Consider the following 25,025-nt stretch of genomic DNA (forward strand, 5'->3'; position numbering starts at 1 on the left):
CAGGCCTGGTCCCTCCCAACTACCCTCCCCTGCTGGCCATCTTGTGGTGGCCATCTTGTGTCCACATGGGTGCAGCCATCTTGTATGTTGGAGTGATGGTCGATTTGCATATTACTCTTTTATTAGATAGGATTATTAGATAGGATAGAGGCCTGGTGTACGGGTGGAGGCCAGCTGGTTTGCCCTGAAGGGTGTCCCGGATCAGGGTGGGGGTTCCCTTGGGGTGTGGGGTGGCCTGGGCAAGGTGCCTGTGGTGGTTTGCAGGCCGGCCATGCCCCCTGGCAACCCAAGCGGAGGCCCTGGTATCTGAGATTTATTTATCTTCTATAATTGAAACTTTGTAGCCTTGAGCAGAGCCAAGCCTCCTGCTCACTCCATGGCCACAGCCATTTTTGTTGCGATTTATTTATCTTCTATAATTGAAACTATGTAGCCTTCAGTGGAGGCCTGGGCCCGCCAGGGTGTACACAAAGCTTGGCTTCCTCCATTGCCGGGGAAACCCAAGCCTCATGCTCGCTCTGTGGCCGCAGCCATCTTGGTTGGGTTAATTTGCATACTTGCTCCTGATTGGCTGGTGTGCGTTGCTTGTGGGTGTAGTGGAGTTATGGTTAATTTGCATATTATTCCTTTATTAGATAGGATTTAAAAATGTTTTTTAAATATATTTTATTGATTTTTTACAGAGAGGAAGAGAGAGGGATAGAGAGTTAGAAACATCAATGAGAGAGAAACATCAATCAGCTGCCTCCTGCACAACCCCCACTGGGGATGTGCCCACAACCCAGGTACATGCCCTTGACTGGAATCGAACCTGGGGCCTTTCAGTCCGCAGTCTGACGCTCTATCCACTGAGCCAAACCGGTTTCGGCGATTTAAAAATTTTTTAAATATTTTAGTATATCCTGTTTATTTTATTATAAATATATATTTTTTTCAGTATACCAGTCTTTCAAAGCCTTGTTTAAATTTATTCCTAGGTATCTTATTTTTGATGCAAATGTAAATGGTATTATTTTCTCAATTTTACTATTAGTTCATTATGAGCATATAAAATACAACAAATTTGTGTATGTTAATTTTATCTTTCAACTTTACTGAATTATTTTATTAGATCTAACAGGTTTTTGGTGGAGTATTTGGGATTTTTTACATATTTTATTTCCAAACATTGACAGTTTTACCTATTTCTTTTCAATTTGGGTGCCTTTTCTTCCTTCCTTCCTTCCTTCCTTCCTTCCTTCCTTCCTTCCTTCCTTCCTTCCTTATTCTCTCTCTCTCTCTTTCTCTCTCTCTCTCTCTCTCTCTCTCTCTCTCTCTCTCTCTCTCTCTTGCTTTCATTAATAGCCACTGGGACCCTTTTTATTTTTTAATCTTTATTGTTGAAAGTATTAATAGGTCATTCTCACCCCCCCCCCGCCCCCCGCTTAAAGCTCTTTCAGTCAGTTTCCATCCTCCCACCTCCCCCAGGCCCTCACCACCCCATGGGTTAAGCATATACACATACAAATACATTGGTTGATCTCTTCCCACACACCCTCCCTGCCTTCCCTCTGAGGTTCAAAAGTCCGTTCATGCTTCTATGTCTCTGGGTCTATTTTTGATCAGCAATTTATTTGGTTCATTAGATTCCACATATGAGTGAGATCATGTGATACTTAGGTATCTTTCTCTGACTGGCTTATTTCGTTCAGCATAATACTCTCCAGGTCCATCCATGCTGTTTCAAATAGTAAGCATTATTTCTTTTTTATTGCTGAGTAATATTCCATTGTGTAAAAGTACCATGGTTTTTCTATACACTCATCTGCTGATGGGCACTTAGGCTGTTTCTAAGAACCAGCTATTGTAAATTGTGCTGCTATGAACATAGGGGTACATATATTCTGTCTGATGAGTGTTTCAGTTTTCTTAGAATACTAGAGGCCCGATGCATGAAATTCTTGCAAGGGCCTTGGCTCTGGCCCCCGCCAACCACCGCCGAGGCCAGGGGCCTCTGCCACCTCTGCTGGGGCCCCTGCCTGCTGTAGCTTTGTCCAGAAGGAAGGACGTCCAGTCTAATTAGCATATTATGCTTTTATTATTATAGATATTCCTATAAGTGGGATGACTGGGTCAAATGGGAGTTCCATTTTTAATTTCTTGAGGAAACTCCATACTGATTTCCACAGAGGTTGCACCAGTCTGCATTCCCACCAGCAGTGTACCAGGGTTCCTTTTTCTCCACGACTTCACCAACACTTGTCCTTGGTTGATTTGTTTATGATACCCATTCTGACAGGTGTGAAGTGATATCTCATTGTCATTTTGATTTGCATCTCTCTGATGATTAGTGACTTTGAGCATGTTTTCTATGTCTCTTGGCTTTCTTTGGAAAAGTATCTATTTAGGTCATTTGCCCATTTTTAATTGGATTGTTTGTCTTCCATCTATTAAATTGTATGAGTTCCATATATAGTGGAGATTAACCCCTAATCAGATGTATCATTGGCAAATATGTTCTCCCATGTAGTGGGAAATCTTGTTATTTTGATGATTTTTTTTTTTCAGTGCAGAAGCTTTTCATTTTCATTTGATTTCCTCATTAGTTTCCTTTGCCCTAGGAGATGTATCAGTAACCATATTGCTATAAGAGATGCCCGAGATTTTGGTTCCTATGTTTTTTTTCTAGGGCTTTAATGGTTTCACGTCTTACATTTAAGTGTTTTCTCCATTCTGAGTTTATTCTTGTGTATGGTGTAAGTTTGTGATGTAGTTTCATTTTTTTGCATGTACCTGTCCAATTTTCTCAGCATCATTTATTGAAGAGACTGTCTCTACTCCAATGTACCAGTATGATCTTGCCTCCTTTGTCAAATATTAATTGAGCATAGTGGCTTGGGTCAATTTCTGGGTTCTCTGTTCTGTTCCATTGATCTATATGCCTGTTTTTGTGCCAGTACCAGGTTATTTTGAGTGAAGTAGCTTTGTAATATAACTTGATTTCTGGTATTGTGATTCATCTAACTTTATTCTTCTTTCTCAAGATTGCTGCAACTATTTGGGGTCTTATTTAGTTCCATATAAATTTTTGGAGTGTTTGTTCCAGGTCTGTGAAATATGCCATTGGTATTTTGATAGGGATTGCATTGAATCTATAGATTGCTTTGGGCAGTATGGATATTTTATTGGTGTTGATTCTACCAATCCATAAATGTAGTATATGCTTCCACTTTTTTTATACCTTCCTCTATCTCTTTTTTCAACATCCTGTTGCTTTTAGAGTATAGGTCTTTTACCTCCTTGGTTAAGTTTATTCTTAAGTATCTTAACTTTTTTTGGCAATGGTAAATTGGATTGTTTTGTGTGTGTTTTTTAAGTTTCTCTTTCTGAGAGTTCACTATTGGTGTATATAACCAAAATGCTATGGATTTTGTGGTGTTAAATGTGTATCCTGCTACATTTATGAATTCATTTATTAAATCTAGTAGTTTTTTGATGGAGTCTTTAAGGTTTTCTATGTACAGTATCATGTCATCTGCAAATAATGAGAGTTTTACTTTCTCCTTTCCAATTTGGATGCCTTTTATTTCTTCTTCTTGTTTGATCACTATGACCAGGACTTCCAGAAGTATGTTTACCAAGAGTGGTGAAAGAGGGCATTCATGTCTTGTTCCAGTTCTTAGGGGAAATGGTTTTAGATTTTGCCCATTGAGTATGATGTTGGCTGTAGGTTTGTCATTTATGGCCTTTATTATGTTAAGGAATGATCCCTCTATTCCCACTTTGCTGAGAGTTTTTATAAAAAAAAGGTGTTGGATTTTGCTGAATGCTTTGTCAGCATCAATTGATATGATCATGTGATTTTTGTCTTGCAATCTGTTTCTGTGCTGTATCACAGTTATTGATTTGTATATATTGTACCGGCCTTGCATCCCTGGAATAAATCCCACTTGGTCATAATGTATGAACTTTATAATCTATTGCTGGATCTAGTTTGCTAAAATTTTATTGATGATTTTAGCGTCTATGGTCACCAGGGATATTGGCCTGTAGTTCTCTTTCTTTGTCATGTCGTTATCTGGTTTTGGAATTAGGGTGATGCTGGCCTCATAAAAGAAGTTTGGAAGTGTTCCTTACTCTTGACTTTTTTTGGAATAGTTTGAAGAATAGAGGTATTAATTCTTTGAATATTTGGTAAAACTCACCTGTGAATCTGTCTGGACCAGGGCTTTTGTTTGCTAGGAAGTTTTTTTTTTGTTTTGTTTTGTTTTTGTTGTTTTGTTTTGTTTTTGTTTTGTTTTGTTTTGTTTTATCATTGCTTCAATTTCATCAATAGTTATCAGCCTTTTCAGGTTTTCTGATTCTTCCTGATTGAGTTTTGGAAGGTTGTATTTTTCTAGGCGTATGTCCATTTCATCCAGGTTGTCCCATTTGTTGGAATAAAATTGTGCATAGTATTTTATTACAATCCTTTGTATTTTTGTGGAGTTCGTTGTTACTTCACCTCTTTATTTTAATTTTGTTTATTTGGGTCCTCTCTTTTTGTTTCCTTGTGAGCTTGGCTAGAGGTCCATCAATCTTGTTTATCCTTCCAAAGAACCAGGTCTTGGTTTTATTGATCTTGTGTATTATCTTTTTTTTTTTTTAATCTCTTTAAGTTGTAGTGTTAGATAACTTATTACCAGTTTCCCTTGCTTTTTGAGGTAGGCCTATAGTGCTATGAACTTTCCTCTCAGGACTGTTTTCACTGTGTTCTATAAGTTTTGAATTGTTGTGTGTTCATTTTCATTTGTGTCCAGGATGATTTTTATTTCTTCTTTGATCTCTTTGGTAACCCATTCACTGTTTCACAGCAGTCTATTTAGTCTTCATGTATTTGAATGTTTTTTAGCTTTTTTAATTGTACCTGATTTCTGATTGCATGGCATTTTGGTCTGAGAAGACACTTTTTTAAATGTTTTAAATATATTTTTATTGATTTCAGAGAGAAGGGAGAGGGAGAGAGAGATAAAAACATCAATGATGACAGGGAATCATTGATTGGCTACCTCTTGCACGTCCCCCACTGGTGATTGCACCTGCAACCCAAGCATGTGCCCTTGACTGGAATTGAACCTGGGACCCTTCAGTCCGCAGGCCAACGCTCTATCCACTGAGCCAAACCAGCTAGGGCAAGTCTGTGAAGATACTTGATATGCTTTCAATCTTCCTTAATTTGTATAGACTTAGCTTGTCTCTTAACATGTGGTCTATCTTTGAAAATGTCCCATGTGCACTTGAGAAGAATGTATATTATGTAGCTTTGAGGGGAATGTTCTGGAGATGTCAATTAGTTCCATCTGTTCTAGAGTGTCATTTAGGATTGCTGTTTCCTTGCTGATTTTTTTTTTTTGTCTAGAAGATTTATCCAGTGATTTCATTCAGGTATTAAAGTCCCCTACGATGATTGTATTGTTGTGGATCTCTCCTTTTATATCTTCCAGAAGTCTTTTGTAATGTATTTTGATGCTCTTGTATTGGGTGCATATATATTTGCCAGAGTTATATCTTCTTGTTGTATCAATCCCTTTAGTATTATAAAGTGGCCTTCCTTATTTCTTGGTATGGCCTTCACTTTCTTTGAGTTCTATTTTTTCAGATATAGTTATTGCTACCCCAGCTTTTTTTTTTTTTTTTTTCATTTCCACTTGCCTGAAAAAAATTTTTCCCATTCCTTCACTTTCAGTCTGTATGAGTCCTTTGTTCTGAGGTGGGTATCTTATAGATTGGAACATTTATTCCATTTACGTTTAAATAGGTACTTGTTTATTGCCATTTTTATTTTTTATGCCTGTTCCTTCCTCCCTTTTTATTTCTTCTTTTTACGACAGTCCCTTTAGCATTTCTTTCATTGCTGGATTGGTGGTAATAAACTCCTTTAGCCTTTTTTTTTTTTTTCTGTGAAGCTCCTGATTTCACCTTCAATTTTGAATGATAGCCTTGCTGGGTAGCATATTTTTAGATTCAATCCCTTCCTTTGCATCACCTTGTATACTTCATTCCATTCCCTTCTGGCCTGATGTGTTTCTGTTTAGAAATCAGTTGATAGTTTAATGGGAGATCCCTTGTAGGTAACTTTCTGTCTCTCTCTGGCAGCCTTTAAGATTCTTACTTTGTTGTTGACATTTGCCAATTTAATTATGATGTGTCTTGGTGTTGGTATTTTTGGGTTCCTTTTCTTTTTTACACAAAATTTACCTTTTAGTTATGATGAAATAAACCATGCACAATTTATTTCCTTTACTGAAATACCAGCAATATTTTCTGCATTATTCCTAGATAAACTGCAAATCACACTTTTGTCGGTTCTCCACCTTTTGCTTATAAATCAAGTTGATGTAGTAGATATAGTCATGGGGGAAAAAAGAATGGAATAAAACATAAATCAGTTGTCCATATTCATGACCTTTGATCCTGTATTGACCATGAAACTGAAGTGTTCAACATATACCTGCAAGATATAGGCTGCAAAAAAAAAGGAATGTAAACAGCAGCAAGCAGATTTGGAAAAATAATGACAGGTTCTTCCACTCACAGTTTTACTGTGACTTGCTGCTTTTATGTCACTGAACAAAAATGAAATCTACAGTGAAATCCTTATTTGACAAGCTCACATGTTTCTTTTCCTGTCTGGTAATTCCCTTAACTGTTTTTAACAGATTTTTAACAGCATAATTAAAACTCCTGCTATTCAGAGTTTAGTGGTGAACTTCACTATAATATTTTATAAAATACATTCCTGCCTTCCACACCTCCACAAATGTATTTCAAATAACTGATAACATAATACCCAACACCAAGATCTACAGTGTTAATAGATGTTATGTCTAAAATGATTTAACTAAAACAAATCCAAACTGTCATTGTCAAAAACTATGCAGTAGTGTAACATGGCACTTTCAGTGATATCTTCTGGAAGGACAGTTAGATCTCCAAAGAAGAGTTCAAATAGTGTAAATTAAACAGGCAGATTATCAATGGATAATGTACTCAATGGGTGGACTAAGTGTCAAGATATTCAGCGATTAAGTGGCCTGAATACACATTACAGCTTTTCTCTAAGATGTTTTCAAATTTCTTACAATTTTTTTCAAATCTATACATATAAAGAGGTAATATGCTAATTGTTGTTACAGTGTCCCAGTAATGACCAATTTGCATATTCACAGACCAGCAGGAGGATGTGTGCGCTGTAGGGGGCAGGCTGCTGTAGCCAAGTTCCCTGGGGTCTGAGGAGAGTGCCTGACAGGAGCCCAGACTGCAAAGAAGGAAGAGGAAGCGGCCACGGGGAGCTCTTCCAATCCCCCTGCATGGACACCCTACCCTAGCCCACGCACCCCTAGAGGGATGGGGAGGCTGACCAGATGGGGAGAAGACCCAGCCTCAGGGGTAGTAGCTGCAGCCCGCACCTCCGACTCCCATCTCTTCTCCCGCCACCCCTGCCAGGGGTGCCCACAACAATAACACACCAGTGACCACCAGTCAGTGCCTGTTAGGCACCCGAGCCCTCGGCCTGCCACTGCTGGGCCCCCTCCACTGGGGCCGGGCATGCCTCTCCTCCCTACAACTCCAGACTCGGGTGGAGGCAGGCCTGAGTGGCCCCCCAGGGTCAGACTCTCCTCCCCCCCACCCCATAGCAACAGCGCCATCTCTGCAGCTGAAGCTCACTGAACCTCGCTGGGGGTGCGGCTAAACCCGCCCTCCTAGCCCGCCTGGCTCTGCCCTAGCCCAGCCCCCACCTGGCTCCAGGATATTGGAGACCCACCCTGAGCAGGTACAGTTATGAAACAGCCACGTGCAATTTAAAGAATGGTGCCAAGCAGGAAGGTTTGACAGTTACTCCCCCTTCGATGTCACCGCCCCCCTAACATCCCCCTGATGCCCCCCTAATGCCCCGCCCCCTGCCAGCGCCTCCAGGGATGACCACCGCTACAGGGCTGCTGGCCAGAGCCCGCCCCTCTGAGGACTGGGGAACCCTCTGCAAAGCTTCCATAGCTACAGTCCCAGGAAACAATCTTGCCCTCCTCCCCTAATCAGTACCTGCTACCATGGGCTTAAAAATAACAATCCCTTCCCATTTAGACATCACTCACCTGATGAAACATTTCTAGGTTTATTAGCTCAGAACCTCCTCATGACAACCCAGTGTGGTAGGTGGAGAAGAGATACAATTCCCATGGCATATGCATATGTATTCAGAAATGAAGCTCAGAGAGGAAAAGTGTCAAGCCCAGCGGCTCCCAAGGTGCAGCACATGCCCCACAGCAGCGGGGGGGGGGGGGGGGGGGGGGAGGGGGGATTTGATTTTAAGTAGGGACAATTTAAGAATGGGTCAACAGTGAATTTTTTGCATTTCTTATGCTCCTAGGGGGCCTCATCTACAGCGTATCCTACATAATAACAAGCTAATATGCAAATGACCGAATGGTGGAATGACAGGTCACTATGATGCACGCTGACCACCAGGGGGCAGACACTCAACGCAGGAGCTGCCCCCTGGTAGTCAGTGTGCTCCCACAGGGGGAATGCTGCTCAGCCAGAAGCCAGGGTTATGGCTAGCGAGCACAGCGGCAGTGGTGGGAGCCTCTCCTGCCTCTGTGGCAATGCTAAGGATGTCCGACTGACGGCTTAGGCCCACTAAGCCGTCAGTCGGACATCCCCGCAGGGCTCCTGGACTGCGAGAGGGCGCAGGTCAGGCTTAGGGACTGCCCCCGCCAAGTGCACAAATTTCGTGCACTGTGCCTCTAGTATCAAATAAAAATAATTATCTTTAGGAAGCTCTTACTTAGTTGTATAGAGTTTAATATATGTGTGCACCAATAAATTCAAATCATATTTTATATCAAAATTTATGTTAAGCAAAGCTAAGTTGAAATTTGGTATGTCAAAGTGTTCCTCAGATGATTTTGCTCATTTTCAAAGCATTCATTCTCAACCTTTATCCAAGAAGAATACATAGAACCTTCAGTAATGCATAAACATTAGGAAAAAACTTGATATCTGACAGGTGGAGGGCTTTATAAATGGTGGGTGGAAGCATTATGTCTTTCCCTTGGCATTTCCACTTGATTCTCCAATAATGAAGCTCAACTGAGCGCATGTCAGGATAAAGTCATATCTTTTTTTAAAATATATTTTATTGATTTTTTACAGAGAGGAAGAGAGAGGGATAGAGAGTTAGAAACATCGATGAGAGAGAAACATCGATCAGCTGCCTCTTGCACACCCCCTACTGGGGATGTGCCCGCAACCAAGGTACATGACCTTGACCGGAATCGAACCTGGGACCTTCCAGTCTGCAGGCCGACGCTCTATCCACTGAGCCAAACCGGTTTCGGCTAAAGTCATATCTTTACATGTTAGCATGATGTTCCTGTGGTGTATTAAATTTGAGCTGTCACATTACAGAGGGTACCAGAGATAAGCATTTAAGAGCTTATCTGAGAATATATTCTGAGAACATATCTTTCAGTTCCTGAATATCGTGTTCCACTATTGGAACACTTAGAGCTTCTTTATAGTATCTCTCAGAGGTCAGCTGAGATGCCAGGTTCCCTTGCTGAGCTCTGTGGAAATTCCCAGGGAGCTTCAAGTTTGGTCGTCACTGGTGGCTTCTTCAAATAAAAATTCATGATAAATTCAGTATTTTCCATCACTTCCCTTAGTGAATGAATCACTGCAGTCAAGCTATTGGCTGCAAAGAAGACATCAGAAATTTGCCTCTGGGGATTTTTCCCAAAGAGTTTTCTAAAAGATAGAACATTTTCAAGAACTTCAATGGTAATGATAAAATCAAAATCTGTTACTGCACTACAAAGTACACAAGCTCAGCCAGCTATATAGTTATTCTACCTAATATTTGTGTCATTATCATCATATAAATATAAAACAATTGCTTAAAGTAGTTCCACTAAAATTTCAAAAGCATCATGCCTGTCTGTCCGCTGAGATTGGCAAATTCCCTTTAGTTCTTTGCCCCTTTCTTCATTGTTCTGAAAGAATACAGAAATTACTTTGTCAAGCTCTAAAAGCAGTTGTGATTAATGAAAAAAAAGAACCAACTTCCACAATTGTTCCTAATACAACAGACACTCCAATAACATGCATTAATTTTGCCAACCCCATATTTAAGGCACAGGAAAAGTAGAGTGTGTATATAGCTTGGCGATATTTCTCTAAAAGTCTAGAAGCAGCAACTTTCATTTTGGAAGAAAATTCTCTGGACAAAATGTAAGCCTGGCTATGACATGTTTAATCCTCACATCTCAGTTGTTGTAGTGTGACATTTCATAGCCAAAATTTCAGCATCAACTTCGTGAGACAGGAAGTCCACAATTTTCTCTCTCAGGTTATGATATTCTTCAACAAACTTCACCAACATGGGTAGGTGCTCTTTCCATGCTATGTTCTGTACATCGTCACTGATAATGGAAAAGAAGTGGTAGTCTCTCACTTCCCTGAGGCTTTCTTTCTGAATGCAGTTTTCACAGATCTCTAGCATCTGTTTCTGCTACATTTTTTAACAGAACAATGTGTTGCCTTCTGTTGTCTCAAAGTGCTTTCTCGGAACCTCTTCACCAGAATTTATCTGGCACTCCAGCAGTGCTTGAAAGTTTTCAGGAGTAAAGAGGTTTTCTGAGATTTCATCAGCTTCATGTCCATCCAGAGGTAAGCTTTGTTTTCCCATAAGAATCAAAATATCAAATACAGACTTTAAGTATTCTTTTGTTTCCTTCTCTTCAAGTGTTAAAGGTAAATGTCTTCATTCTGTTTTTCACCCCCTTCTGCACTGGGTTTAAGAGCATTGCTATTTTTTCTTTATGTTTTTATTCCTGTTCAGAAGATTCATCAAAATTCTTTTCCATTTCAGTTTTCTGGTTTCATCTTCACTCAATTATTTTATTCATTATTCTGTGTCTATTATGTGGATTATTCCAATGACTAGTAAGATAAAATATTGTTGGCATTGCATTATCTTGAAGAACTGTCCTATACCACTAGTTCTACAGATCATAGAGGTCTCAAAGTGTTTGGAACAGAATCTATAATGTTTATTTAGTTGGTAAGGTGTTTTATCTTCTAAGTCTGCTTTCCTACAATTTTCCACTCACTTCAGCCGTCTGGCAGATCCCATTGGAACCTAAAGAAGGCAGGTGCAACAGCATACTCTTCTGTGTGCAGTTGGAGGCAGCACAGAAGTTTGGCATCTTTGCCCCCCTGCCACAGGCCAAGTGTTCCCCTCCCTCCCTGCCTTCTCAGGACAGTCCACCCTCCCAGGAGGGGAGAGATGATGGGGCTCACTCACAGGCTCCACAGGGGCAGCTCTCCGGCTGTTTTTTTTTTTTTTTTAAATTTATTTTACTTTTCTTATTTCTCTGGTTAGGACTTTAAGTATGCACTATGTTGAATAACAGTAGGAAGAGTGGGCATCCTTGTCTTGTTTCTGATATTTGAAGAAAAAGTGTTTTATTTTCACTGTTGAGTATTACCTTAGCTGTGTGCTTGTGATATAGTACCTTTATAATGTTAAGGTATGTTTCCTCTATACCTACCTTGTTGAGAATTTTTATAATAAATGGATACTAAATTTTCTCAAATGATTTTCTGCATCAATTGATATGATTTTTAGCCTTCATTCTGATAGTGTAATATAGATTTTTTTCATTGATTCAGTATCCATACTTATACTAGTAAGTCTGTTTATATTTTCTATTTCTTTATTATTTCATCTGGGTGGGTTTTATATTTCTAATAATCTACCCACTTTTTTTAGTTTGTACAATTTGGGGGAGTATAGGTATTCATACTGTTCTCTTGTGATCCTTTGTATTTCTGTGGCACGTGTTATATGCTGCTTCAGTTACGATTTTGTTTATTTGGGTCTTCCCTATTTGTGCTTAGTTAGTGGAGGCAAATTCTTGTCAATTTTGTGTATCTTTTCAAAGACTCAATTATTAATGTTGTTAATATTTTATATTGTTTTCCTATTCTCCATTTTCTTTACTTTTGATGCAATCTTTATTATTACCTTGTTTCTGCTCATCTTGGGTTTTGTTTGATTTTTTCTATTTCTTTTATGCTGAGTTCCTTTTTTTTTCTTAATGTAGACATTTATCACTATATGTATTTTCTCTTAGCATTGATTTTACTACCTTCTATAATTTTAGAAGTTTGTTTTCTATTTTTTTTAGTGTCACTGTATTTTGTATTTCTCCTTTGATTTCTTCTTTGATTCATTTGTTTCTCACATATTTATTATTTAATTTCTATGTGTTTATAATTTTGAAAAATATTACCCCTTTATTTATTTCTAGATTTATATCATTGTGGTCAGAAAAGATGCTTGCTATAATTTCTACCTTTCTGAATTTGTTGAGACTTTTTTGTGGCCTAATATATAGTCTATCCTATTAATATCCCATGTGTCCTTCAGAAGAATGTGTACTGTGCTATTCTTAGATGGAATATTTATATATTTATTTTAGTTACATTTATTATAGTGTTGTTCAAATTTTCTCTCTTCTTATTGATTATCTTTCAGGATGCTCTTTCCATTATTGAGAAAAAAGCATTAAAATACCCAATTGCTATTTATTTTATTATTATTTTTGTTAATACATGTTTTGCATATACAGGTTCTCTGATATTTGGTGCAAATTATTTATAAAATTTATATCCTCTTGATATGTTGACCTTTTAATAATCATATAATGACCTTTTATTTTTTTGGCCACTTTTATCTTGTCTTTTTTTTTGCCTAAAAGTAATATAATTACCTCTGCTTTTTATGGTTACTATTGGTTGCTTGATATATATTTTCCATACTTTTACTATTGTTCTATATTTATACTTAAAGCTAAAGTCAATCTTGTTTATGCTGCATGCATTGAATCTTGATTTTTATCCATTCATTATATGCCTTCATTTGAATTTAATAAATTTTTATAGTAATTATTGTTAGCTAAGGATGTACTTTGCTATATTTTAAATATTATTATTATTAATTTATTATTTTTTCTGGTTATTTTGCAGATCATTTGTTTATTGCTTCATTTCCTGTTGTCTTACTTTGTGATTTGATGACTTGATTTTTTTGAAGGTATGCTTTGACTTTGTTATGATCTTTTATGCATCAACTACAAGTTACTATGAGGCTTATATAAAATATCTTATACCTATAACAACTTAACTTTGATAAAATAGAGAAAAGCTGGGTTTTTACTTCTCCTCATCTCACATTTTAGATTATTGATAATAAAATTATATACTTTCATATTGTATATCCAATATCAAACTATTATAGTTTTTAATAATTTTTAAAACTTTCAAATTATAGATATAAGTGAATTATGCACTACCATTTTAATATTAGTGATTCTGACTTTGGCTATATATTTAGCATTGCTAGGGATTTTTTTCAAATTCATATGTTTATACAATATTAATTAGCTTTCTTTTATTTCAGCTTGAAGAATGTTCCTTAGTGTTTCTTATAATGCAGGTCTAGGCATGATAAAGTCCCCTAGGTTTTATTTGTTAAGAAAATAGTTATCTCTTACTTATTTCAGAAGAAATGGTTTGTTAGGTCAATTCTTAATTGACAATATTTTTCTTTCAATATTTTGAATATATTATCCCACCTTCAACTAGCCCTCAAAGCTTCTGTTCATAAATCTGCTTACATTTTTATGAAGATTTCTTTGTATGTAACTCGTTTCTTTTCTCTTGTTTTCTAAAACCTCTCTTTGACTTCAATTTTGACACTTTCATTTTTTTTATCAGTATGTGGACAATTTTAATAATTAGCAGACACCCAAGTCACTTTTAACACTAGACTTTGTTTTGTAAACATGCAGGCCTAAGAGACAGCACATGGTCTCAAATGACATTATTTAAACTTAGTTCTAGATAGAATGGAATCCAATAAAAGAAATTAAAGGCAAGGCCATCCACTTAAAATGTATAGATAGTTTTCTGGGTTTACAAGAAACAACCAAAATACAAGTTCTGAAACTCTTGACACTTTAATTTTAATGTGTTTCAGTGTAGCCTTTTCTGGCTTCAATATATTTGGTGTCTTTAGGGTATCATACATTTGGATGTCCATTTCTTTCTCCACAATTGGAAAGTTTTCAGGATTTATGGATTTAAATATCATTTTTATTCTGTTCTAATTATGTATATATGTTTCTGATAATGATTATATATATACTAGAGGCCCAGTGCACAAAATTCCTGCACGGGGGGGGGGGGCGCGGGGTATCCCTCAGCCCAGCCTGCACCCTCTCCAATCTGGGACCCCTCTCACAATCCAGGACTGCTGGCTCCCAACCGCTCACCTGCCTGCCTGCCTGATTGCCCCTAACCGCTTCTGCCTGCCAGCCTGATCACCCCCTAACCACGCACCTGCCAGCCTGATCGACACCTAACTGCTCCCCTGCCAGCCCGATTGCCCCTAACTACCCTCCCCTGCCAGCCTGGTCACCCTTAACTGCCCTCCCCTGCAGGCCTGGTCACCCCTAACTGCCCTCCCTTGCAGGCCTGGTTGCCCACAACTGCCTTCCCCTTCAGGCCTGGTTGCCCACAACTGCCCTCCCCTGCAGGCCATCTTGTGGTGACCATCTTGTGTCCACATGGGGGTGGCCATCTTGTGTGTTGGAGCGATGGTCAATTTGTATATTACCTCTTTATTATATAGGATATATGTGTATATATATATATATATAATATATTAGTTACCCTGGTGCACAAAATTGGTGCACAGGGGCGGTAGGGGGGGCTGTCCCTCAGCCTGCTCTGCACCCTCTCCAATCTGGGACCCCTGGGGGGATGTCCAACTGCCGTTTTAGGCCCGATCTCTGTGGGGTCGGGCCTAAACTGGCAGTTGGACATCCCTCTCACAATCCGGGCCTGCTGACTCCTAACCGCTCACCTGCCTGCCTGCTTGATTATCCCTAAACACTTCTGCCTGCCAGCCTGATCACCCCCTAACCACTCCCCTGCCAGCCTTATTGCCCCCAACTGCCCTCCCCTGCCAGCCTAATCACCCCCAAGGCTTTTATTAGTATAGATATGACCTTTCACAGAAAATTTCACTAACCCTGCTTTACAATAAGAGCTTGAAGATTAAATCATTGGGCCAGACACCAAGATTTCCTTTCTCTGAATAGTGGAGGGAATAATTATCTTGTTTTTAAGTTGCCCTGAACCTCAAATGAGATAATGACTTAGAAAAGTATAAAAGCACCATATAAAGACAACTGTCTTTTTCATGTACTGAAAAGATAATAAAATGATAAAAATGAAAAACACTATTTTTATTCTCCCCCTTCCTTCCTTTACAGCCTTTATTTAAACTGTGAAATTTATAAAAATTTCACTCCTATTTTATTTTCTTTACATTTGATATTATTTTGTATTAGTTTTAGGTTTTATATTAGTTACAGAATAGTGGTTAGACAATCATATACTTTACAAAGTGTTCCCGGATATTTCCATTACCCACCAGGCATCATACCGTCATTACAACACTATTGACTATATTCCCTATTTAAGTGACAATAGGTTTACAGGTTCCTTCCAATCTTTCTTTGTGTTGCTTGTCCTTCCTTTTCTTTCTCATTTCTTCCCTCATTTCCTTTATATAGTATCTCAATTGGCCCTCAAAGCTCAGTGAAGGCACTGGGCCATCCTTAATCCATTTTACAGACCAGGAAACTGCGGCCAATTCCAGTTGGCTGTGGAACTGGACTCAGCGTGCAGGGAGCCCTCACAGCTGTGCTCTCTGCCCTTCCTAAGGGGCAGCCACAGGCCAAACAGAACAAACCTTCCCATCAGGCTTCCGAGCCTCTTTCTCAAGCACCTCTTCATGGTGGATGCTCCATATTCTTTCCTCTTCTCTGCCCCCTACTCCCATTCTTTACTGCCCGCCCCTTCTCAGAGCAGGTGGTAGGCTTCACACTCACTGCTCAGGCTTGCACAGCCATGGGGCAGGGCAAGTGCAGGCTTGCTTTTGGGCCAAGGCTGGAGCAGGAGTCGCCACCTCTGAAGTGCGAAGGCCACCTGGGTGAGGCCCGGTTGGTTAGCACCAGGAGCTTCTCTGAATTGCATCAGTCAGTCGTGTACCCTGCAGTGCGGCACCCCTCCACTGAGGTCGCGCTGCCCCTCAACCCCCGCCTCAGGGCTGCGGGTCCTCACCCCTCTGCCTGGTGTCCTTTCATGCCCCTTGTTCCCCACCGGGCCGACCTGAGTCTTGGGGCCACTGCAGAACCTCGCTTTCTGCAGGCAAGGCAGATCCCTGCCCACCGGCCCCCTGCCTTGGCCTGAGCCCTCCAATGCACCCCACCTCGCCAGGTGTTTGCCTTTGATCTGTGGCATTGGTGACAGCACACTCCTAGCAAGCCTGGTACCCAGAGGGGCACAGGGTCAGTTTTGCCCAGAAAGTTATAGGTTGCAGTCATATTTGCAGATGTCGCCCAGAGCCTGCTGGTGAAGGCAGCGCCTGTGTGGAGTGTCCTCATAGAGGGACTGAGGGACTGTGTGGCGCCGCTCTGCGCCGCTTGGGCGGCTCGCCTCCTGGCTGGCCGCTTCGCCAAAACTCTGGCGCTCGCCCTGGAGCCTCCCCTCAGGCGGCCCTGCAGTGGGGCCTTGCCTCGTGCCACTGCTAGGTCTCCACCCTCACCTGGGTCACCTCCTTTCTTCCACATTTGGCCTTTATCCATCCCTTTCTCCTGCAGTGCTTGCACTCCAGGCCCGAAAGTAAAGGACCAAGACCAAGGACAAAGCCCAAAGGAAGTGAGTATTGAACCCCCACATCCCATTCTCTGGATTTCCTCCCGCACCTCCCCTTTATGTCACATCTTGAACGGGCACCCTGCGGCCCAGCCACATGGCCTCTGGGTGACCTGGTAGAGTCGGTCTCCGCGAAGCTGTGGATCTGTGGCCAGAGGCCTGGCCTGGGTCTCAGCAACCCCATGCCTGCTGGAAAGGGCTGTTGGAGGAAGACCGGAGCCTGGCGGTCATTAGCTCCCCAACTCCAGAGAAGGTACCACAAGCTCACATCCTGGCTGCAGGCCCTGCTCCCCCCTCCCCCCCACCGCCTGCCCAGTGGTCATGACATTACAGAGTCCAGGCCTAATTTGCATATTCTTCTCTTATTATATAGGATATATATTTCTTTTGATTGTGTCCAATAGATTCCATAGGTTTTCACTGTTTTTTATTCTTTTTATTTCTTGCTCCTCTGACTGCATAATTTCAAGTGACCTTTATCATAGTGTACTTATTCTATATTCTGCTTGATTGAGTCCAATATTGAAGCTTTCTATTTAATTTCTCAGTTAATTCATTGTATTTAACTATATATTTTTTAATAATTTCTATTTCTTTGTTGAATTATTCATTCTATTCATGGATTATTTTTCTAATTTCATTTAGTTTTCTGTTTGTGTGTTCTTGTACCCTTACTTCCTAAACTTTATTTAGGTTATTTTTAATTCTTTGTCAGATAGTTCATAGGTCTCTATTTATTTAAGGTCAGTTATTGGAATTATTGGTTTCTTTTGGTGGTATCATGTTTACTTGATTCTTCTTGATCCTTTATTCCTTGCATTGATATCTGTGGATTTGAGTAAGCAGTCTCTTGTACCAGAGTTAAAGCATTACTTTGTCAAGGAAAAGCCCTTGCCAGTTACCTTAGCTTAATGTTCTCAATGGGGAGGTTTGTAGCATTCATGGAAGGAGGGACTTGTTTTAGGAATCTGCAGTTGGGCAAAAACCCTTCCAATGTTCTTAAGTCAAAGGAATGCTGTTCTCTGAATAGTATATTTGGTTGGGACTGCTGGCTGGGCTCTCTGTTTAAGCTTGGTAATTTGGTGTACTTCCCTATTGGGTGGGGTTAATTGCTATGCTCCATAATAAAGTGGGGCCACTAACTGGGCTTGGCATATACCTCTGCTCTGTTGAGGTCACAGGCTGTGTTCTCTGGCAGGGTTGTAGGTTTATAGGCCTTGGCTTTGCATTTTTTCTGACTGGGTGGGGTCTCAAACTATGCTATCCTATTATTTTGGGCCACAAGTTGAGTTGTGTCCCAGAGTTGGACAGGTTCAAAGACTGTGTTCTGCTGTGGAGCAATGTTGCTGGCTGAGCTCTGTTGCAAGAGATGCCTCCAGGTGTACCCTAACTTTGGATTGGACTACAGATTGATCTTTGCATTTGCTGGGCAACTACCCAGTCTCCCTCATTGGATGGAACAACAGGCTATACTCCATAACTGGGTGGGATTGCTGGTTGGGGTCCCTACCTGCATATACTGGGTTATAGGGTAGGTTATGCAGCTGCCTAGGTTCTCTGGCCAGGCTTCCTGTTTAGGTGAGACTGGAGGTTAAACTAAGCATTTGGGTCAAGCTGATAATTTGCTTCTGTGCATAGGCAAGGCGATAGAGCCAGCTCCAAGTGTGATACAACTCACTGGCTGGGGACAGAAATAAAGCATAATTGCCAACCTGGCCAGAAAAATCCACTAGCTCAGCATGCAAAAGGACAGAACTGCTGGCTTGGATCTCTGTTCCTATACCACTGAAAGCAAAAATGAGGTGCAGCAAGATTTGGAACTGGTTGCTACCCGGTATATGTCCTACCTGCTTTTTCTGTCTCTATCATATACCCAGTAATCAAGCCCCACAAACTTCCCCAATTGTCTTTTTGATGTGATTTATGTGTGGGCTTCCTGAGAAGCATTCAGAAACATTAGAGGAGCTGGATGTTGACCTTGGGCTTTTTATTCCCATTGGAGAAACTGTAGTACCAGGGAGCGTGGGGCTGTCTTTGTGTGGTGCTCTTCTGGAGCAGAGTGTGGCCACTCTTCTTACACTTCCATTTATGTTTTCTTTGTCTCTGCATTCCAGGGTAGTGCTTCAACATAATCCCTGGTTTCAGGAATTTTTGCCAATGTGTCTGGCCTATGGATAGTTGTTAGTTGGTTTTCTTGGGAGGTAGAGAAGAGTTTGGAATGACCAATGTTAAAATTTTGTTGATGTTACTGCCTAGAAGAAAACAAAAAAGAAAAATCTCCTTTTTCAAATCTTCACAATGCTTTTTTGGATATAACACCAAAAACATAGGCAACAAATGCTAAGAGAAACAAGTGAAGCTACAAAAATTTAAAAATCTTCTGCACAACAAAAGAAACTATCAATAAAATGATAAAAAACAGCCTTAAGAATGTGAAAAATATATTTGCAAATCATATATGTGATAGGTGCTGAACATCCAAAATATATAAGAAACTTATCTAAGTGAATTGTAAAAAAACAAACAAAAAACCCACATACAATTAAAAAATAGTCAAAGGATCTGAATAAACATTATTTCCAAAACAGTGAGTATCTTAAAGAGATATCTACTCACCCATGTTCATCATGGCATTACTCACAGTAGCCAAGATATAGAAACAACCTACGTATCCATTGACAGATAAATGGATAAAGAAAATGTGATATATATAGACTGAGTGGCCAGATTATTATGATCTCTGAACAGTCGGACATGCCTCGAGTGGTCCTAGATTGGAGAGGGTGCAGGCTGAGCTGAGGGACACATACCCCCATGCATGAATTTCGTGCACTGGGCCTCAAGTGTGTGTGTGTGTGTGTGTGTGTGTGTGTGTGTGTGTGTATATATATATATATACACACACACACACATACGCAATTAAATATTACTGAGCCATAATAGCAAGAATTTTTGCCATTTGCAACATGTTAACTGAAATAAGCTGAAAAATATACAAATACTGTATAGGATCACTTACATGAAGAAAAAATATGCCAATATCATAGAAATAGATAGTAAATGCTGGTTGCCAGTGTTGGAGGATTGAAAAAAATGAAGTGATGTAGGTCAGGGTACAAACTTTTCTTTTATAAAATGAATGATATTTGAGGATATAATATACACCATGACTATATATCCTATATAATAAAAGGCTAATATGCAAATAGACTGAACGGCAGAACAACTGGAACAACTGAACAACTGAACAGCTGGTTGCTATGACGTGCACTGACCACAAGGGGGCGTGTGTGGAACATGGTGGGCATTGGCCGCGGTGGGGTCATGGAGCAGGTGAGCGAGGGTGCCAGACCTAGTCTGGGCACTGGTCACTGTCATCAGGGCAAGCCTCTGGTGGTTACTGAAAATTCTTTGTTCCCACATGCCGCAGTCCTGCCCAGCACTCGCACCTGCTGCTGTCACCGGCCCCACTCACACCCACTGCTGGCACCTGGTGCTGGCCCTGATCGCTTGGTGCAGTCAGCGGGTGTGAATGGCAGCTGCCAGCCCCGATCACCCCTGAGGGCTTCTCCACCTTCCCCTACTTCTGAGGGGACATCGGGGCCAGCAGCCACCTCTTGCACCTGCTGCCGGCAATGGCCCAACTCGCACCCACTGCCGGTGCTGGAGCTGCCACTTGTACCTGCTGCCAGTGTCCAGCACCAGTCCCGATCAATCACTTGGCACCATCAGTGGGTGTGAGCAGAGGCTGCCAGCTCTGATCGCCCCTGAGGGCTTCTCCACCTCCCCCTGCTCCTGAGGGATGATCAGGGCAGCAGCTGCCACTCACACCCACTGACAGTGCCGGCCCCACTTGCACCTGCTGCTGGTGTCGGCCCCAATCATTCCGCACCTTCAGCGGGTACGAGCGGGGCAAGCACCATCAGCACATGAGAGCAGTGGCAGGAGCAGGGCTGCTGGCAGACAGGAGACTAGGGGCTGTGGTGGGAGGGGCCAGCTGGGGGTGCAGAGGATGGGCTGAGACCTGTCCTTGTGCCTACCACAGCCTCGTAGCCCACAGTTCCTTTCAAGGTGCATGAATTCGTGCACTGGGCCCCTAGTCCTAATATATATAAAAACCCAGTGTCCATAATGTCCAAAACAACTGAAGGCTCAACCAAACGCCAGAATAGGGAGCTGAGGGAGAGGGAGGTGCTCAATCAGTGGCAATGGTGACTGGAGAGCTGTGACTGGCAAGCGGCTGGAAGACAGACCTCTTGGTCCCTCCTCCTGGCCCTCAAACTCTAATCAATCAGTGGTGGAGGTGGGGCAGAACTTGGGACTGGCTCCCTTAGTAGTCCTGCAGGGTCAATCTCAAGAGTACAGGCCAGGCACCAACGGACCAGCGCTGCTGGCATGATCCCGACAGGGCTGCCGGCCTCCTGAAACTTGGCCTTGGGCACTGTGGCTGCTTCCCCTCCCTAGATGCTCCACAAGGTCACTCAAGCCTGCCCTGCTCCAGATGAAGTGTGATCACTGCACACGGAAGGAATGTAGTAAAAAAATAAAAACCAATGACCAAGCGACCAGAGGGATGACCAAACACCAGGCGCACTGTATCCACTTACATAGCGCTAGGCACTTGAATGTGAGCAGACAGAAGGAAACAAGACCTTCAAGGCCTGTCCGTGCCCCAAGGCAGGTTTGTGTTTAAAACAAAGTGGGGATCTTGGTTCCACATTCCCCACACAATAAGTTGTGTCTTCACTGTTACTCTATCTACAACCATCCACCTTCTTGAGGCCTAAGCCAACCCGGAGGACTGAGACCTAAAGAGAGTTAGAGGCTTTATGTGGCCACCCGGTTCCTACTCAACCCTGGGAATTGTGGCTTTGGTGTCTCTGGACAAAATGGGGTCTGCGATTGGTGTCCTGGCAAAAGCAGGGCAGAAGGGCCATAGGCTGGGCTGTTAGTACGGGGCTGGCGTGATGGGAGCCTTGTGGTATTGGGGGCTGAAGCAAAGTGTGTCTGCTATTGGGAACAGCTTCAGGATAACCCATAGGAGGTTAAGAGGTTAAGGGGTCACAGCCTTGAAAATACGCCCCCCCCCCTCCTCACATGCACAAGTCGTTCTTATTGTGACGAGTGTTTGTGGCTTAAAACACCCTCTTTTTCCCTTTTGATTCCCGAAAGTGGGCAAACGGGAGTCCTGGAGGTCCAGCCCAGGTGGCATGAATGGTGGAAGGGAGGTGATTCAAAGTAGTGCCTGTAGTCTCTCCCATGGGGAGCCAGACCGGGCTCGTCTCTTGGGGTGTGAATGCAGTGCCAATTGCTGCCCATGTGGGATTGGAAACATGGAATAAGACGAACCCCTGGGAAATGGGAAGTTTGCTCTTTGCGGAGTGAAGAGGAGCGTGAAAGAAGAAATGTCCGGTCAAGCCACAGAAACCATCCCTGCTACAGAGCAAGAGTTGCCACAGCCCCAGGCTGAGACAGGGTCTGGAACAGAATCTGCGAGTGATGAATCAGTATCAGAGCTTGAAGAACAAGATTCCACACAGGCAACCACACAACAAGCCCAGCTGGCGGCGGCAGCTGAAATGGATGAAGAACCAGTCAGTAAAGCAAAACAGAGCTGGAGTGAAAATAAGGCACAGAAGGCTATGTCCAAACTGGGTCTTCGAGAGGTTACAGGGGTTACTAGGGTCACTATACAGAAATCTAAGAATAGCCTCTTTGTCATCACAAAACCAGATGTCTACAAGAGACCTGCTTCAGATACCTACACAGTTTTTGGGGAAGCCAAGATTGAGCATTTATCTCAGCAAGCACAGTTAGAAGCTGCTGAGAAATTCAAAGTTCAAGGTGAAGCTGTCTCAAACATTCAAGAAAACACACAGACTCCAACTGTACATCATGTGCCGGCTCATGATGGCATTCCCCCCTCTGGTCTCTCCTCCTTGGCAGCGCAGCACCGGCTCTCTGCGGCTTTCCCCACAGCCTGCAGCATGGTTTGGAGTGGCAGCTCCAAGGCAATGGATTGCTCCACAGGGAGGGGTGCTCGCACCGGGAGCTCCCCCACTTGCTCGGCGATGGTCCTTCCAACAGCAGCGTGCCCCCGCCCCGCGCTAGGCGATGGTTTGGTCCAGCAAAGGTGCCCCTGGATGGCAGCTTGGATGGTGGTGGGGGCTGTGGCCTGCACCCCAGGTGGAGGCCATGGTCAGGAGGTGGAGGGTCTGGGTTGGCCTGCCACCAAGCCCAGTGCCGCCCAGTGGCCTGGACACCAGGCCTGACCGCCTCTCTGGTTTGGCCCAAACATCTGAAGTACGCATTAGTTGCCAACTTAAGAAATCGGAACGCTCAAGTAAAATCAGGATTCCCCACTTCTCTTTCCAAGGTGGCCGATTGGGCTACCAACCAAAGGTTGTTGGTGTCACTTCAACCCTAAGAGGAACCCCCAGCTTGGGGGTTTGGTGAGAAGGAAGCTATCTGTACAGACAGCACAGTTGTGTAAACTCCCACTGACTGTGGCACAGCCCAATAGTGTGGACGCTCAACTGCGACACAGCACAGCCATGAAACAGTGCGACTGTTAAACGAGGCCCCTCTCCAGCTTTCGGGGGGGCTCCACCTGCTCCAACACAGTGCACCCACTCTGCCCTGAGCTGCCCAGTGCACCCCACTCTGCCCCAGTGAGACAACTTCATGCACCAGGCCACTAGTATATATATAAAAGCCTAAGCAACCGGTTGCTATGATGCACAATGAATACCAGCTCCAGCAGATAAGAGCACATCCCAGCGAAAAGGGAAAGTGTAGCCCTGGCCAGTGTTGCTCAATGGATAGAGCCTCTGCGTGAGGACTGAAGGGCCTGGAGTTCAATTCCTGGTCAGGGCACATGCCTGGGTTGTGGGCTTGATCCCCAGTGTGGGGTGTTCAGGAGGCAGCCAATCAATGATTCTCTCTCATCATTGATTTTTCTATCTCCCTCCCTCTCTGAAATCAATCTATACTAATAAAAGGGTAATATGCTAATTAGACCAAACAACTTCCAGACGACCTTCCAGACGTCATTTCGGACAAAGCTACTGTGGTGGGGCCAAGGCAGAGGTGGTTAGGAGCGATTAGGCTGCCAGGGGAGAGCAGTTAGGGCAATCAGGCCAGCAGGGGAGAGAAGTTAGGGCAATCAGGCCAGCAGGCAGGTGAGTGGTTAGGAGCCAGTGGTCCCAGATTGCAAGAGGGATGTCCTGTGGGATCGGGCCTAAACCAGCAGTCAGATATCCTCCAAGGGGTCCCCGATTGGAGAGGGTGCCAGCTGGGCTGAGGGACACCCCCCCCCCCCCCCCCAGTGCATGAATTTCATGTACCAGGCCACTAGTATATATATAAAAGCCTAAGCAACCGGTTGCTATGATGCACAATCAAAACCAGGGGCAGTCAACTTGGACAGATGAAAAGAGAAACAGGTAATTGAGTCTATGAAAGATCGCAAGTAGATGGGGCTGAGCTGCAGTTTGCATTAGGAGTCCGGGCCATCGGCCAAAATTCCGCCGCTCCCCAGGCACCGTTCTGGAGGTGCGGTGCCCCCAACCCCTGTCAACCTCTCTGGCTGCATCCTCCCAGGCAGACAGGACCAAGGGATGGAGGGAGGGAAAAAACAGACCACAAACTCCATCCTTAGTGCCCACCTCCTCCTATCAGACTGGAACCACCCCAGGACTTTCAGGGCAGTGCGCAAAGTGGGTGGCCTCGCTGCACAGCTACTGTGACTCCTCAGTCCACCTCAGGTGCCCCTCTGGCACTCACCCCACTTCTCTGAGACTAAATCTGCACCCCTAGTGAGGTTCAGGAGCTCCGACTTAGGGACCTATTTCTCTATAGCTGGGTGTAGCAGACCAGGAGATGCGAGGGGCAGTGGTGGAAGATGAGAACAGACACTCAGCTGACCAGGATGTGCAGGGCCAGGATGAGCAGGAGCGGCTCCTCCCCAGCCACCTGATACTTCATGCACTACTACATCCCTTGGGGGATGTTGGAGGCCGGTTTCAGCTCAATCCCTGCAGGCTATACTGGGGGACCCTCACCAGTGCATGAATCCATGCACCAGGCCTCTAGTAGTTAATAATATGGTATTTTATAATTTAAATTTGTTGAGAGTAGGTCTTAAGAGTTCTCACCACAAAAAAATGATTTACCAGTAACTATGTGAGGCTATGAATGAGACTTGATTGTGTATA

General features: G+C 42.9%; 1 protein-coding gene and 1 pseudogene across 2 annotated transcripts in view; both read left to right on the forward strand.

Annotated features, from left to right (window-relative positions):
- LOC307095270 (nuclear prelamin A recognition factor-like) overlaps positions 1-22,151 on the forward strand; it is a 35,515-nt pseudogene extending 13,364 nt beyond the window's left edge. Inside the window, exon 2 of the transcript in view lies at positions 21,982-22,151. The product of the transcript in view is annotated as a nuclear prelamin A recognition factor-like (transcript). The remainder of the gene's footprint in view (positions 1-21,981) is intronic.
- A 63-nt stretch (positions 22,152-22,214) lies between these two features.
- Positions 22,215-23,081, forward strand: LOC307095271 (nascent polypeptide-associated complex subunit alpha-like; the record flags this gene model as incomplete). Its single annotated transcript, XM_079764529.1, has 1 exon — positions 22,215-23,081. The coding sequence occupies one exon, from the start codon at positions 22,215-22,217 to the stop codon at positions 23,079-23,081; it is 867 nt and encodes a 288-aa protein (XP_079620655.1).
- Positions 23,082-25,025: the final 1,944 nt, after the last annotated feature.

The sequence above is a fragment of the Cnephaeus nilssonii genome (genome assembly GCF_951640355.1).
Source record: "Cnephaeus nilssonii genome assembly, chromosome: X".
Lineage (NCBI taxonomy): Eukaryota > Metazoa > Chordata > Mammalia > Chiroptera > Vespertilionidae > Cnephaeus > Cnephaeus nilssonii.